The sequence below is a fragment of the Gallinula chloropus genome (assembly GCF_964237585.1).
Source record: "Gallinula chloropus genome assembly, chromosome: 15".
NCBI lineage: Eukaryota > Metazoa > Chordata > Aves > Gruiformes > Rallidae > Gallinula > Gallinula chloropus.
The window spans coordinates 6,856,109-6,869,178 of NC_140100.1; the positions used below are offsets into that span (position 1 = coordinate 6,856,109).

Genomic DNA, 13,070 nt, shown 5'->3' on the forward strand with positions numbered 1-13,070 from the left:
CCCATTTCATCTGGAAAAGCTTATATAGAGATAATTGCAATGCAGCATTGAGAGTGGATTTTAACATCAGTCACTACTGAAAAGATTTTTAACTAGTTGTATTTTACAGAACAGTGTGTGGCTACATATGGTTTAGCCTGAGTTGTGTTATCTACCACGCTGAGCTTTCAGGAAGGACTTCAAAAAGATGCACTGCAATCCAACTTTAATTAGATTTATTGCGTGACCTTCAGCAAATCTCTCAACCGCTGTTCATAATGCCACCTCTAAAACGGGAGCAGTGACCTCACTTAACCTCTCTCCCCCAAAAAGACTGTGAAGCTGAGTAATGCTTGTTTTGGCTTCCTAACTGTTGGGAGTAGAAGCGTGGGATTTTCTATGCCTGCCTGGGATTATTTGGTACCTTTCAATAATGCAGGATGTTGCCTCGTGGCTGATGGAGGAGGAGTAGGTTTGCCAGTCTCCATGTGGCAGTTCTCGCACTTGGACTGTAAAATATCGTATTGGTGAAGACCCATCACTTCCAGGGACCCACTTCAACAGCAGACTCCGTGACGACACATCACTCTGGGGGGTCATCAGCTGCCTGGGAGGCGCTGGTCGATCTGCAATTACACCGCAATTTGGTACTGCTTTGAGAGGAAACTCAAGATAACATAAAATGTGAGAGCCTGATCAGATTTTCATAGTGGTAATACCACAGGAGATTGAACACTTGGATTTGCCCCATGAAGTGTACAAGCCATCCCATTCCTTAACCTTCTAGTGCAAAAAGCAGCAGTAAAACTGATTCTTATCCCCTCGCGTAAAAGGTCACCACTGAATACACACTTTCCTAGCAACAGACCTCAAACTTGAGCATATCTCAGCCTGGCAGGTTAAGGAAGAGTCACTACAACCATCAGCCAAGAAAACTAAGGCAGCCTTCAGTGAAACTCGTCTGTGTTTCCAACTGCAATTGCTCTTTTGTTAGAATTTACCTGTAAACTACTTCACTTTTTAACCTGTGCTTATTACTTGGTACCACGGGACTACATTCTCTCTGTGCCACACAGCATCCTCTTCCACCAGCTGCGCCCCAGTCGAGCCATGAACAGGAGGAATGGATGAAGCTGGAACAGGCTTGTGTGTAGCAGACTCCAAGTGCACGACTTACAGCTAATACTGAATTCCTGCACCAGCTCGCTCTGGCAGGGAACTGGGAACCATCAACAGCTCCCGCTGCTGTTTCCAAACCCCAGCTTGGAGACAGTGCAATGCTGGAGTGTGAGAACCTGCTGCAGTTCGTTTCCACACCTCCCCTCTCTTCTCTCATACCCACTACCCTTGACCCTGCAAAGTCAAACCAGCCAGTGCCAAGGCTGAGGGAGATCTCTCCAGAGCAATTAACCGTAGAGCGTTTAGATGCGGCAGGGAATGGTAATGCAGGTGTAAGCACGCCAGTCCCCACAGTTTGAATATAGATCTCCTTTCCCGTCACTGTGTCTCCGCACTCCATCGATTTCAATAGAGAAACTCTATAGAGTGAGGAATAATTGTTTAATTGTTTATCATGAAGATTATTGATTCTGATTAAAATGTGTGGCATGTAATAAAGCAGAAATTGATTGGAGACACTGCAGTGACTTGCTTTTGAGAAGCAATTCAATTCAACTTCATCAGCACTTGTTTCCATAAACACACCTCTGCCTGCCCGATTCCTCCAGGTCTGTACAGAGAGCATCTCGTTTCCCTCCCATCCCCTAAAACCATTTCCTATACGTTTTGGCATTTCTCTGCAGCATACTCTTGCTGACATCAGTGCCCAAAGATTTGTAAGCTATTAGCTGGAGGAAGCCCTCGGTGCCAGCGGCCTGCAAGCTGGAGTACAATGCAAAAGGTCAATGCCTGACACTGACAGGCTGAGGCAGGTATTTGGGGTTATTCTATCAGAGGAAGTGAGTGTCATGCAGGGATTTAATACTCTCTGCTGATAAGCTTTAACCAGCTCAGAGTTTTGGGCAGGTCAGGTCTTGCAGTCAGTCTCCCATGATTGGGTTTCCTTCCGCTGCTAATGGGACATCTTAAAATCTCCTTTATTACAAGAGATACTTCCTGACTGTTTGTACAAACCTGTTAGGATAAAGAGTTTATTTATGGGAGTTTAGCCACAAGCTAACGCTAAGGTGAGCTGTTTGTGCAGGAATGGAAGGCTGAGTCATCATGACTCAGTGGAGCACTTTTAATTTCTCCCTACGTTTACATTTTCTGACTCGGTTCTGCCCTGATCACTGGTGTTGGCTGCACTGAAGGGTACCACACCCCAAGGTAGACTTAAAGCACTACATAAGAACCTCTGGACAATACAGCTACGATACAGCTTGGGGTCTGTAAATCTCACATGTACCAGTTTAAAGTGTGAAGATTTATATTGGGATTAGCCAAGGAATTTAAAAGGACAAGAATGAACAATGTTGTGAAATTTCAAGGGATTTTTTTGTGCCCATTGCCTATCTCAGTGTAAAGGACTACGAGGATATTAAATGCCTTTTTATTAATGAAAATTAAATATCTTTTTACCCTCGAGTATTTATTGTCATGTATACAAGTTTCAGGTTTATTGTTTGTTTGTGGCACTGGACAAAAAATCTTTATCACTCCTCCTATCAATCTTGCTAATGTGAGATTACACATTTTTCTCTCTACATTTTACATAGGGGATCACTTCAGCTAACTCTCACAGTGCCTTGGGACCTGGTTCCACAGCACGCATAGAGACACAGCAGAGTCATCCGTCAAAGAGAGAAAGGGTTCATTTTACACTGCCTTGCCTATTCAAGATAACCCTAAAGCATCGATAGCAACGAGGGATCATTGTTCCTGCAGCGGAGCTGGGAGTTCTGCCTTGAGCTATTGTGAAACCAGCAACAGCTTGTGCACAGCCTGGGAAATCTGAGCTCATTTTATTGAAAAGGAGAAGCCCTGAGCTTTGAGTATTCACTTATTTGGTATGTTGGGGTTTTTTAGAAATTCCACATGTTGGACTTTAAACTTCCACTTTGACAGCAATCAGACAGGGATGGAAGAAACCTTGAGCTGATAAATCTCTTTGATGGACAGTATCTTTAGTAGAGGCACTTTAAGTTTCCTAATACAGCCCTAGAGGTTCTTTCTCTGAGGACTGCACTGTTAGGTACTCAGAAGGCTGCACATGACCTGGAGAACTATGCCAGTGGGAATTTTAACACCAACCAGGCAGGCCAGAAAGTAGTTGAAATGCACCCCACCAGTCCTCACTGCTGGTGGCTGCACAGCAGGTCAATGTCCTCTCTTTTTAGGATTGTTACAGGAAAATAATAAAGATGACATTGTGGGCAAAGATCATGGGAAATCCCTGCTCCTGCACTAAATGATTTGCAAGGTGTAGAAAGGACTTAAAAGGAGAGATTGCTTAGTAGGCTCATTTTAAGAGCTAAAAGTAAATATAATTGGCTGTATTATACTGCAGGACTTGGGCAAGAGGCAAGACCAGGCTCGTGGTAACAATATTCAAGGATTTCTATGAAGGTCTGCCCTAGTTACCTGAAGTGTGCTGCTCTCTGAACTGTATTTTTTTTATAAGGTTCTAATTTTTGAGGGAGAAGTTTTCTTAAAGAAAATATCCAGGCAGCACAATGGGCCAGAGTGGCACGTGGCACAACATCCAGCGATGCACTAAGGAGTGATGGTGGTAAAGTCACCCTGGCTAGTTTTGTTTCTTCCATTTTAACAGGCCAGACACATGCTTTGCAGTGGGCCACAGGATGTTGTCCAAGACTAGAGGAAAACCCACACTCCTATTCTTCACCAAGATAGTCTCCTTTAGCTCTGAAACAAAAATAAGATTTTCATGCACCAGTGGAAAAATATATTTTTTCTCACTGGTAGCTCTAGAGATCTAAGAGTGGAGAACTGAGCAGTTACTTGAGCCAAAGCATTGGAAACAAGTAATGATGCAGAGCAAATTCTGTAATGCCTTATATGTCTTCCACATTTTGATATGTTTGGTATCTAAGCATCTGGTTTCATTTATACACATGTAACTCCTGCTTTCTTCAAGTAGCTTCCCTACAGAACTGAATTTGATTGGGGATTCAGAATGCAAACAACCATTTTGTGGCTGATGCAAGAAGCAGAAAAATTCTGGGCAATCCAGATGCAAACACTCTGCTTGAGTGTGTGGCAGCAAAAGGCCTGAGTAATTACTAACACATTAGGTCAGGACTGAGGTACAATGGAGGAGCCATGTGGAGAAATCCTGCAACATCACCACCTCTTATTTTGCGTTCCCTAATCAATATAATTCATCCATCACTTACTTTCTTAAGATTGCAAACTTTCTAGAAAACGAGAGCGCTGAAAAAAAGGTCTGCCTGCAGAAGGAGGCTGCATATGGCCAATATAGCAGTTGATGGAAAAATCAATCTCCAACAGCTCTGCAGATTAGAAGAACTGTGTCTCATAAAAGTCTGTCTTGCTCACCAGGTTTCTCAAATCATGATGTTGCTATGGTTTGGGGCAGGTTTATGGGGTAGGAAGGAGGAGGTGTACAAGCTGTAGCCCGTTATTAAAATTCCCCTAAGTGCAGCGCAGGCTCCAAGGCATGCAACACAAAGTACCACAACCTGTGGCTGCAAGCATTACCTCTTTTTTCTGTTGTGATCACTGTGGCTTCCAGAGGCTCCCCCCAGCCCTGCCTGGTTTTGGCAGATGTCCGGAAGATGTACGCTGACTCAGGGGTGAGATCCGTAGCAGTGAACTGCCTGACGGTCGAGCCAACCTCCACTGTTGTGAACTTGTTAGGGCTGCTGCTGGCCAGACGGTAGGCAATCTGATAACCTGAAATCACAGCATCAGCAAGAGAGGGGGAAGAAGGGTTAGGTGGTTGTTTTTTTTCCTACCAGAGGCAAAAGAGCACAGAAACTATTAGTTTATCACAATTATTTGTTTACCTGAGACCAGAACAAAGTAACTTGCTTCCTTTAGTGCTATAAAAGCTCTGCTGGATGAAGCCCTCCCACCGTGAGGAGCCATACCTCATGAGGAAATCATACACTGTGGCATAACTGAATATTATTGGTCATTAAATTCATTTCACTTCCCTTCTCTTACACCAACAAGATACAAACCCAGTTTCATCTTTCCTGAGCGCACCGGTACCTTTTCAGAAAGTCAAAGGGATCTCACCTGGTTGAGCCAGTTCAAGACAACACTGTTTCAGCTTTCCACCCAAGCACACAGGAGCATACGGATGCACACACGCTCACATGCAGTTTGGCCCTCTCACAGTTTCAGCATGGGGTCAAACTAAAGGTTTTTCAGCTGCAGAGCAGCTGGATTGCTCAAACTGTGCAGCCTTCACACGACCCAAAGAAAGGTTTTGCTCCTGCTTTTTGCACTTGCCTTCCTCTCAGCTCTCCCACTCCCCTCAAACTCTATGGCAAGTGCCAGAACTGCCAATAAAAACATCCTTCCACTGTAATTCAACATTGCTGCCCCTGCTCACAGCCCAAGGAAGAAGCCTGCAAGCTGTGAGGTTCTGCTTCAACCGTGCAGCACTTAATAATCAATTTTGTTGATGCCTGTAAGTGATAACCCCCATTCCAACCTGCCTGACAATTAGGAGCTCACAGTTTAGCCTCTATTATTAATGATCCAACTGTGCAAAGGAGGGCTTCCAGAGTTCACACGCACCACTAGCAACAACTGTCCCCCAAAGAGGATCTGCCAAATGTTCAAATCCGTTCTGTAAACCCAGCAATTGAATCAGGCTCTCACTTCTGGAGCTCGACAGTAACTTTCAGTCCAGCTGCTGACTTCCAAAATCAATTAATACTCGAACTGGTGTGGGGCTTTACTGCCCAAACTGAATACAGTTGCATGATTAAATGCTTCATGGAGTTGCACAGGGCAGAGGGCAGCCAACAAATCCAAATCAAACCAGCTGAAAACAAAAGTGTTGTGACATGATCCTGCCAACCCTCTGCTCATCTTCTGAATGACAAAGGGGTCTGCAGCACCTGAGACCATCTCTTTCTCTTGGAATTAATATCCCAGCTAGAGTTTGAACTCCCACCACATTTTGGCTGTAACAAGACCAAGGGGAGCCAAACCTGCGTGCTTCATTTGTGTAGGTCAGTGCATGAAAACTGAGGTTTTATCTTACCTGTGGCCATTAGACAAAATCAATGATGTTTATCTCCCATGAATATGCAACAATTGCCACATGCCCACTCACAGAAAAGGCGCAGAGTTCCTGCACTCTTTGAGCAAATGCCATACTTGTGTGTGGCACATGCTGTCATGAACACGGGAATTTAATTGGGATGCAGATGGTATTAATTTTGGTGTGCTGATTCTCACAGTGCTGCTGCTGATGCCCCAGCATTCCCTTGTCCTTTTTGCTTCAGCAGCTGCTAGGGCATGTGGCACGACAGCCATGGCTGCCTCATGTGGAACAAACCGGGTGGCCCAAACACCTCGAAGAGTGACTTGGCACTTCTCAGCACCCATGGATTCGGTCTGAGCTCCCACATGCTGTGCTTGCAAACAGGTTTGGGTACAGACTCAATTCATTTGAGGGTCTTCACGTACTCTGGGCACCCATCTTTGAAAATGGGCACAGGCAGCGAAAGGCTCTGGGCACCTGCATGGGCTCAACTCCTGCTGCCTGGGGCACCCTCACACACCACGGCAGTTGGTCTGTCTGGGATATTCCTACAGTAATGTTTTCAGAGTTGGGTGAAGAGCATTTGACTGCTAAATAAAAATTGCCCTGGCTTTCAGAGCTGCTGCACATGCTTCCATCCCAGAGAATTTGTAATCCCCCCCCACAGATTAGCTTCTTTTGAACATGACACCAGCTCCCCGGTTACTGGCCCAATATATTTCAACTAAGTTTTTTGTACCTTTTAAAGTCTGCAGAAAGACAAATAGCAATGAGCACAAGGGATGGATATACTACAATCTTTTTGTTTATATAGACCCAAAGGATGTGGGACTGAAAACCCCGGTGCAGGATCTCAATAACGGGGAGGGGGGAATAGTCAAAGAAACACACTGAGGGATGTTTTACAGCAGCAGCAGCAAAGATGAAGGAAGAAGCAACTAAGATGGCTAGAGAAGTTTGATAAAGGGACATAATGTAAAGAATAAGACCTGAAGGGAAACAGAGAATATTAAAAGAATAGAAAAGTTGACTTATCTCATTATTAAAAGATAAGTATGATATCTGGGACATATCCTTGTCGAGCAATTTCCTCTCTTTTCTAGACCTTTGTAAAATATAAAGTACAGTGAAAATGTAAGGAGGGAACAGAAAGATAACTATTTACTGCTAAATGGTGGTACTCATGCTGGAAAACCAATTACAAACATGCTCAGATTAGGCAAAGGAACCCATACATATCTAGGCCATTGTAATAACTTACAGAAGAGTGGATTCTTGGCTAGTGTAAAAACTAATTTAGCCACAAGAACGAAGAAATCACTTGTCACAGGCTGCCTCTCCTGACAGGCTCTGCAAACTGCCTTTCAATGCAACCCTGTGAAAAACAGTATCAGCTCTCCCTGTCCTCTCCTACATCTGTCGAGTTGGCTGACAGTCTGGGTAAATATCTGTTTTCCCGTGTATCTCAGGCAGAGTTTACACAACCAGAGCCATCACCTTTACATATTTCCTCAGAAACTCAGCACTTCCCTTGATCTGATTCAAAGGTACACAACCAAACTCTGCACCTGAACTCAGCTCACTTATTGCAAAAACCACCTGAGATATGTCCCGTATCTTAATTTTGATCCTTTATATCGCCTCCTACTAGAGAGTTTGGGACAGGCAGGATACATGCTGACATAAAAAGCATCGCTTGTCTTTTTTCCCAGTGACACAGAAGAGGCAGTATTTAAACCACAGCTTGGATAATAATTAGGGCTAACGCAAGATCAAAAAGATAAAATTATTAAGTTGATGAATTTCAGCAACAAGGGATGGGAGACGACAGGAAATGTTAAGTGAAATCAAACGAGGCAAATCAATAGAGGTAAATGGAAAGTGTTCAAAAAAAATTAATGTATGCTCCAGGGCTATAAGAGGCAATAACTGCAATTGCTTCAGTGGAGAAATGAGGAAGCTGCCTTCCCTTACTAGAACATGACAATAAGGTGTCACAGATATCTTAGATTTAAAAAAAAATATTAAAATAATCAAAGGTTACAAACGAAAGTAAAATCTTTAAAAGGATCAGAGCAACCTTTTTTGGGTAATGAATATCTTCCAGAATATGAAGTATGGGGATGGTCAATAAGAATTCATACTGTTTTCTTAATTTTTCTTTCTTTTTTTGCTCCCCCTATATCATTAGGTCCCAAATCTCTTCTGCAATTGCGAGTTCTGCGCTTCACTGGGCCAAGACAGCATCACAAAAAGCCCCGAAAGATCAACTCTTCAGGAGTTTATTTATTCATTGAAACGAGGCTTATTTTTACATTAGCATCTTTTTAAATATTTTTTGCACAACTGCGGGCGGTTTCGGGAGCCTGAACTCCATGAACGGCAACAGTCTGAACCGCCTGTTCAATGTGAGGTCACTGCAACACCACCAGTGGATTCCCCAAAGCAAACAGGCAGGAAGATGACAACACGCCATGAATATCAAAAAGCTTTCAAGCTCATCACCATACAAAGCCCTTCAGAACTGACAGCACCCGTTCAAGGCAGGCCACGGCGCGGCAGAGATACAAACACTTATTAATTTGTCACAGAACTTAGGGAAAGCCAAATGATATTGGGAGGTTACGGTCTGCCTACTGGAGCAGCAATCCAGTTTGTTGATTTTACTGCTTATCTGTTTAAGGGCCAGCGGGTGTGCAAATGCAGTCTAGGATCAAAATATGAATTTGCAAACATGGATTACATCCAATTTTGATTCTAATTCTCAGTGGAGTTCTTAGACTCTTTTGCAATAAGCTTCAGGTAAACGCTAAATACAAGAATACCATGAGGAATACTAACCAGGGCCTGGAAGCATGTTGGATGAGCTCTCATTTTCAGGGGAAGCTCAGAGCTAGAAGTGCACACATGCACATTAACACATCAATTTTCTTTAATAGTATTTGAAGGAGTCATGTTGGGTGCTAGCTGAGCTGAGTGCAGAGAAGAAGACTGAGCGAAGCCTCAGACGGTTCACACAACATTCCCAAAAGGAGAAATGGAAATATCTAGCAGTCTTCCACAGTAAAATATTTAAACAAACAAACAAGTGGTTTTCCCTCTTGGTGCCTGCCAGTGTTTCATCCTTGTAATCTCTCTATGAAATGCTAGAACATGTTTTGATATAGATTACAAAAATGTTAGCTGCAAAGGTGCTTGTATACTCAGAGGACAAAGCCAGCAGAGCAGGAACATTAGTTCAAAGGCTCTGAATATGAGTTGCTCTTGCAGAGCAACTGTTTTCCCTTTCCAACCTCACTAGTGAATAGAAGGGCACAGCGCAAAATTATGTTAACTTACTTATTTCCAAGAATTCTACTCAAGTGCACTTGGCTGTGGTGGTGACAGTGGTGTTTTGAAAGTTCATTACAGTAATGAGACTTAGAAAGTGTACAGGGAAAAAAACCCAACCCCACAACTTGCAACCTTTACTTAGAATGCAATACATCGTTTTTTATCTATTTTTGAAGCTCTCCTGACTTCATAGGAAAGATCACAGAAGCACCCAGCATGAGCAATTTTTACTTTTTCTCTCTGATATTGGCAGCTAACTCTTCCTCCATGAACCTCCATGTTTCTACTATTAAAAAAAAAAAGGAAAAAAAAAAAGGAAAAAAATAAAGGAGTGGGAACTGTTGAATAAAGACAATGGACTTCAAAGAGGTGGACTGGGGGAACTGGCAGGTAATGTCCCCCTGGGAAGGAATTCTAAGGGAAAAAAGAATTCAGGTTAGCTGACAGTTTTAAAAGGGACAAAAAAAGAGGTACAACTATCCCAGTGCAGACAAAAGATGTTAAGAGGCCAATGTGTTTGCATTCAGAGCTCACTAATGACCTGAAAATCAAAACTGAATTGGACAAAGGTTGAAACAGGACACACGTCTAAGGGGATGTATAAATAGACAGCACAAGCAGTAGAGACAATATCATCACGGCTAAAGTGCAAAGTGAGTTAGAGCTTAAAGGGCATCAAAGGCAGTGAGAAAAATTTTATAAATACATTAGGAATTTGAGAGATGGAAGGAGAACAGGTCAACTACTGGGAAGAAAAGATGAGCACAAGACAGGGGAGACAGAAAAGAATGGAAGGTTGATACCTCCGCTGCTTCATTTTCACACACACACACACACACACCAAAAAGTTGATGCTGGCTAGATACCCAACACAAATTAAAAGTGACAACAATATAAGTAGGGATGTAGGCTAGAATAGAGAACAAGTTAACGAATATTTAGTTAAGCTAAATGTAATCAAGTCAGAAAGGCCTGATGAAATTTGCCCTGCAGTGCTTATATAGCTAGCTGGAGCCATCTCTGAATAATTAGTCATTATCTTCAAGAACTTGTGGAGGACAGGTGACATCTCAGAATATTACAGAAGGGCAAACAGAGTAAGTACCCTATTTTTTAAAACAGGGAAAGAAAAAACAGAGGAATTATGGACAAATCAAGCTAAAGTTCAATACCCAGAAAGATCCTTGAAAAAAAATATGAGTCAATATATAAGCATCCATGAAGATAATAAAGTGCCAAGAACAGCCAATATGTATTTGTCTGGAGCAAATAATAAATATCAAATAATCTATTTTCCATTTTGACAGTGTAATTGGCCAGGTGGGAAGAGTAGATATGATCCACATTGACTTTAAGTGAGGCTTTAATATTGTTGCACACAGCCCTGTCAAAAGCAAACAAGTGAAACAGAATCTTAAGAAAAATACTACACAGTTTGATTTGAACACTTTAAAAAAAAGTAAAATGTTGTTATCAGTAGTTTGCTAACAAACTCGGAGAACATATTAACTTAGGTCTCCTGAGAATAAGTCATGAGTCTAGTTCTGTTCATTAATGACCTGGCTGATAGAATTGCCAGTCTACTTGCTAACCTTAAAAATAAAACCAAATTGTGAGTGGCTGGGAGCCCTTTGGAGCACAAGAGTGTAATTTAAAGTGATCTTGATAATGAGGAGAGATGGTTTGGAATCAGTAAGATGAAATTCAATAAAGGCACCTGTGAATTATCACACTTACAAAGAAAAAAGCTTAATGTACATAAAAAAGAGGGACTGACTGATCTAGAAGTATACTGCAGAAAAAGGGCAGGAATGAATAGTAGGTCACAGACCTATTTAGTTACATCAACGTTGCAAAAAAAGCCATGTCAGGACAGTATGAACTATCCTGCAATGTGAATGGACTACGCAAGGCATGGAGACAACAGTCTACAAGCCAACCATGGCAAGCCTTCTTTTCAGGACCCCCTTCCCCTTCACTTCCAAACATGCATTGCACAGAGCACTCTGCAGAGACAAAATAAAAGAGAGCTCCTACTCCACTGAGTTTGCAACTTCAGCAAATACGGCTGACAAAGTGCAGCAACATGAGATGCTGGAACACAGTTGGGAGAGCAAAATCTCTTTTGTACTTTCTCATCATTTCTATCAAATGATTTTTTTTCTCCTTAACCACATCCTGTGATTCAAATCCCAATCTCTACTGAGAGCAAGTTCTAGGACACAAAGTTCCTTAAAAAGAGCAACAAATCAAACCCACAAGACAACCTTCCTTGAGCTGCAGAGAAACCCTGCGTGGATTTGCCTCTGACAGCTAACTGCTGCCAAGCTTCACGCAGACTCTTTCTCATGATCAGAAAATCCCTACAGCGTCTGCCTTTGGATCCCATTTGATGATTTTCCTGCATTTTCAGGTGTCAGGAACACTTTGGAAAAGAACACACCTGAGCAAACACTTTGAGTTCTTGACTCAAGATTTAAACACAATGCAAGACCTGTCCCTTACTTAAGGGGATGCCACCAACTCAGCAGCATTTGAGGTAGGCACCCTCCACCCAGCAACAAAAGCTTCGGGAAACATTGCTAAAAGACTGCACGCAAGCCTGAATGGTGGCAGTGAATCTGGAAGCAGAAAGACCTGATAGACTGAAAACTAAACAAACCCCAAAAGCTTTTATTTCTGTTTTCAGACTTGAGAGACAAATATTTACTTGCCAGCTAGAACAACTATAAAACATTTAGCAGAGGACACAAAATTGCTGGGTAGCTATTAGCAGCTTAAATTTTAGGGGTTAGAACGGATTCTTACATGGTAAAAGTCTTCACATTTAAAGTGTAAGTAGCAACTGGTGTATGCATTGCAAAGGGAACCCAAGAGTTATGAGAACAGGAAGGTAAGAAAGTTTTCCACAAACTCCTGTTGCGCCTCCCTGCCTCTGTTTCCCTAAATGCAAAGCCAAATACGAGGTAATACCTTGCAACCTGTCAGACAGCATTACCCAAAGGAAGCAATATAATGGAAGCACACATGACACTGAAGTGTCTCTTATGTGTGGTTTCTAATCCAGCGTGCAAGGGGAAGGAAAACCCAACAGCTTGCTCTGGTCTCCAGCCCTCTCTTCCCAGCTCTGGGTTTGCTGCTCCCTCTTACCCAGAATAATTCCATTGGGCTCCTCCGGCGGCTGCCAAACAATCCGCACAGATGTCAGCCTCACCTCGGGGAACACCAGCCTCACGGGCGGCCCGGGGGCTGGAAAGCAAAACAGAGATCATGACAGCAGAGGAATCACAAGTTTTCTGCTCCCCTCACAGAGAAGACAGCCCAAGTTGTATCTCCCCAATAATGAAGAGGTGTTTAGGAGTGCTTACGTATGTACACAATACACTTTTACCCTGAGCAATCCTGTCCATGGGCAAAGGTCACCAGCACCCACAGACACCACGCCACACAGGACCAGTGCACCTACAGTGTTTTACTGCACCTGTGAATGTGTTTAGCAGGACGCTCTGACAAAAGAGCTCTGATATTTGCTGGAGTTATCACCCAGCAG

General features: G+C 42.9%; 1 protein-coding gene across 1 annotated transcript in view; it reads right to left on the minus strand.

Moving 5' to 3' along the window:
* The window catches only part of SDK1 (sidekick cell adhesion molecule 1), a gene marked incomplete at its 5' end in the record, with an annotated part of 398,756 nt that overhangs the window by 55,557 nt on the left and 330,129 nt on the right, over positions 1–13,070 (minus strand). Inside the window, 3 exons of the mRNA XM_084271072.1 lie at positions 404–605; positions 4,663–4,857; positions 12,671–12,769. Coding sequence (XP_084127198.1) covers positions 404–605; positions 4,663–4,857; positions 12,671–12,769 — 496 coding nt within the window. The remainder of the gene's footprint in view (positions 1–403; positions 606–4,662; positions 4,858–12,670; positions 12,770–13,070) is intronic.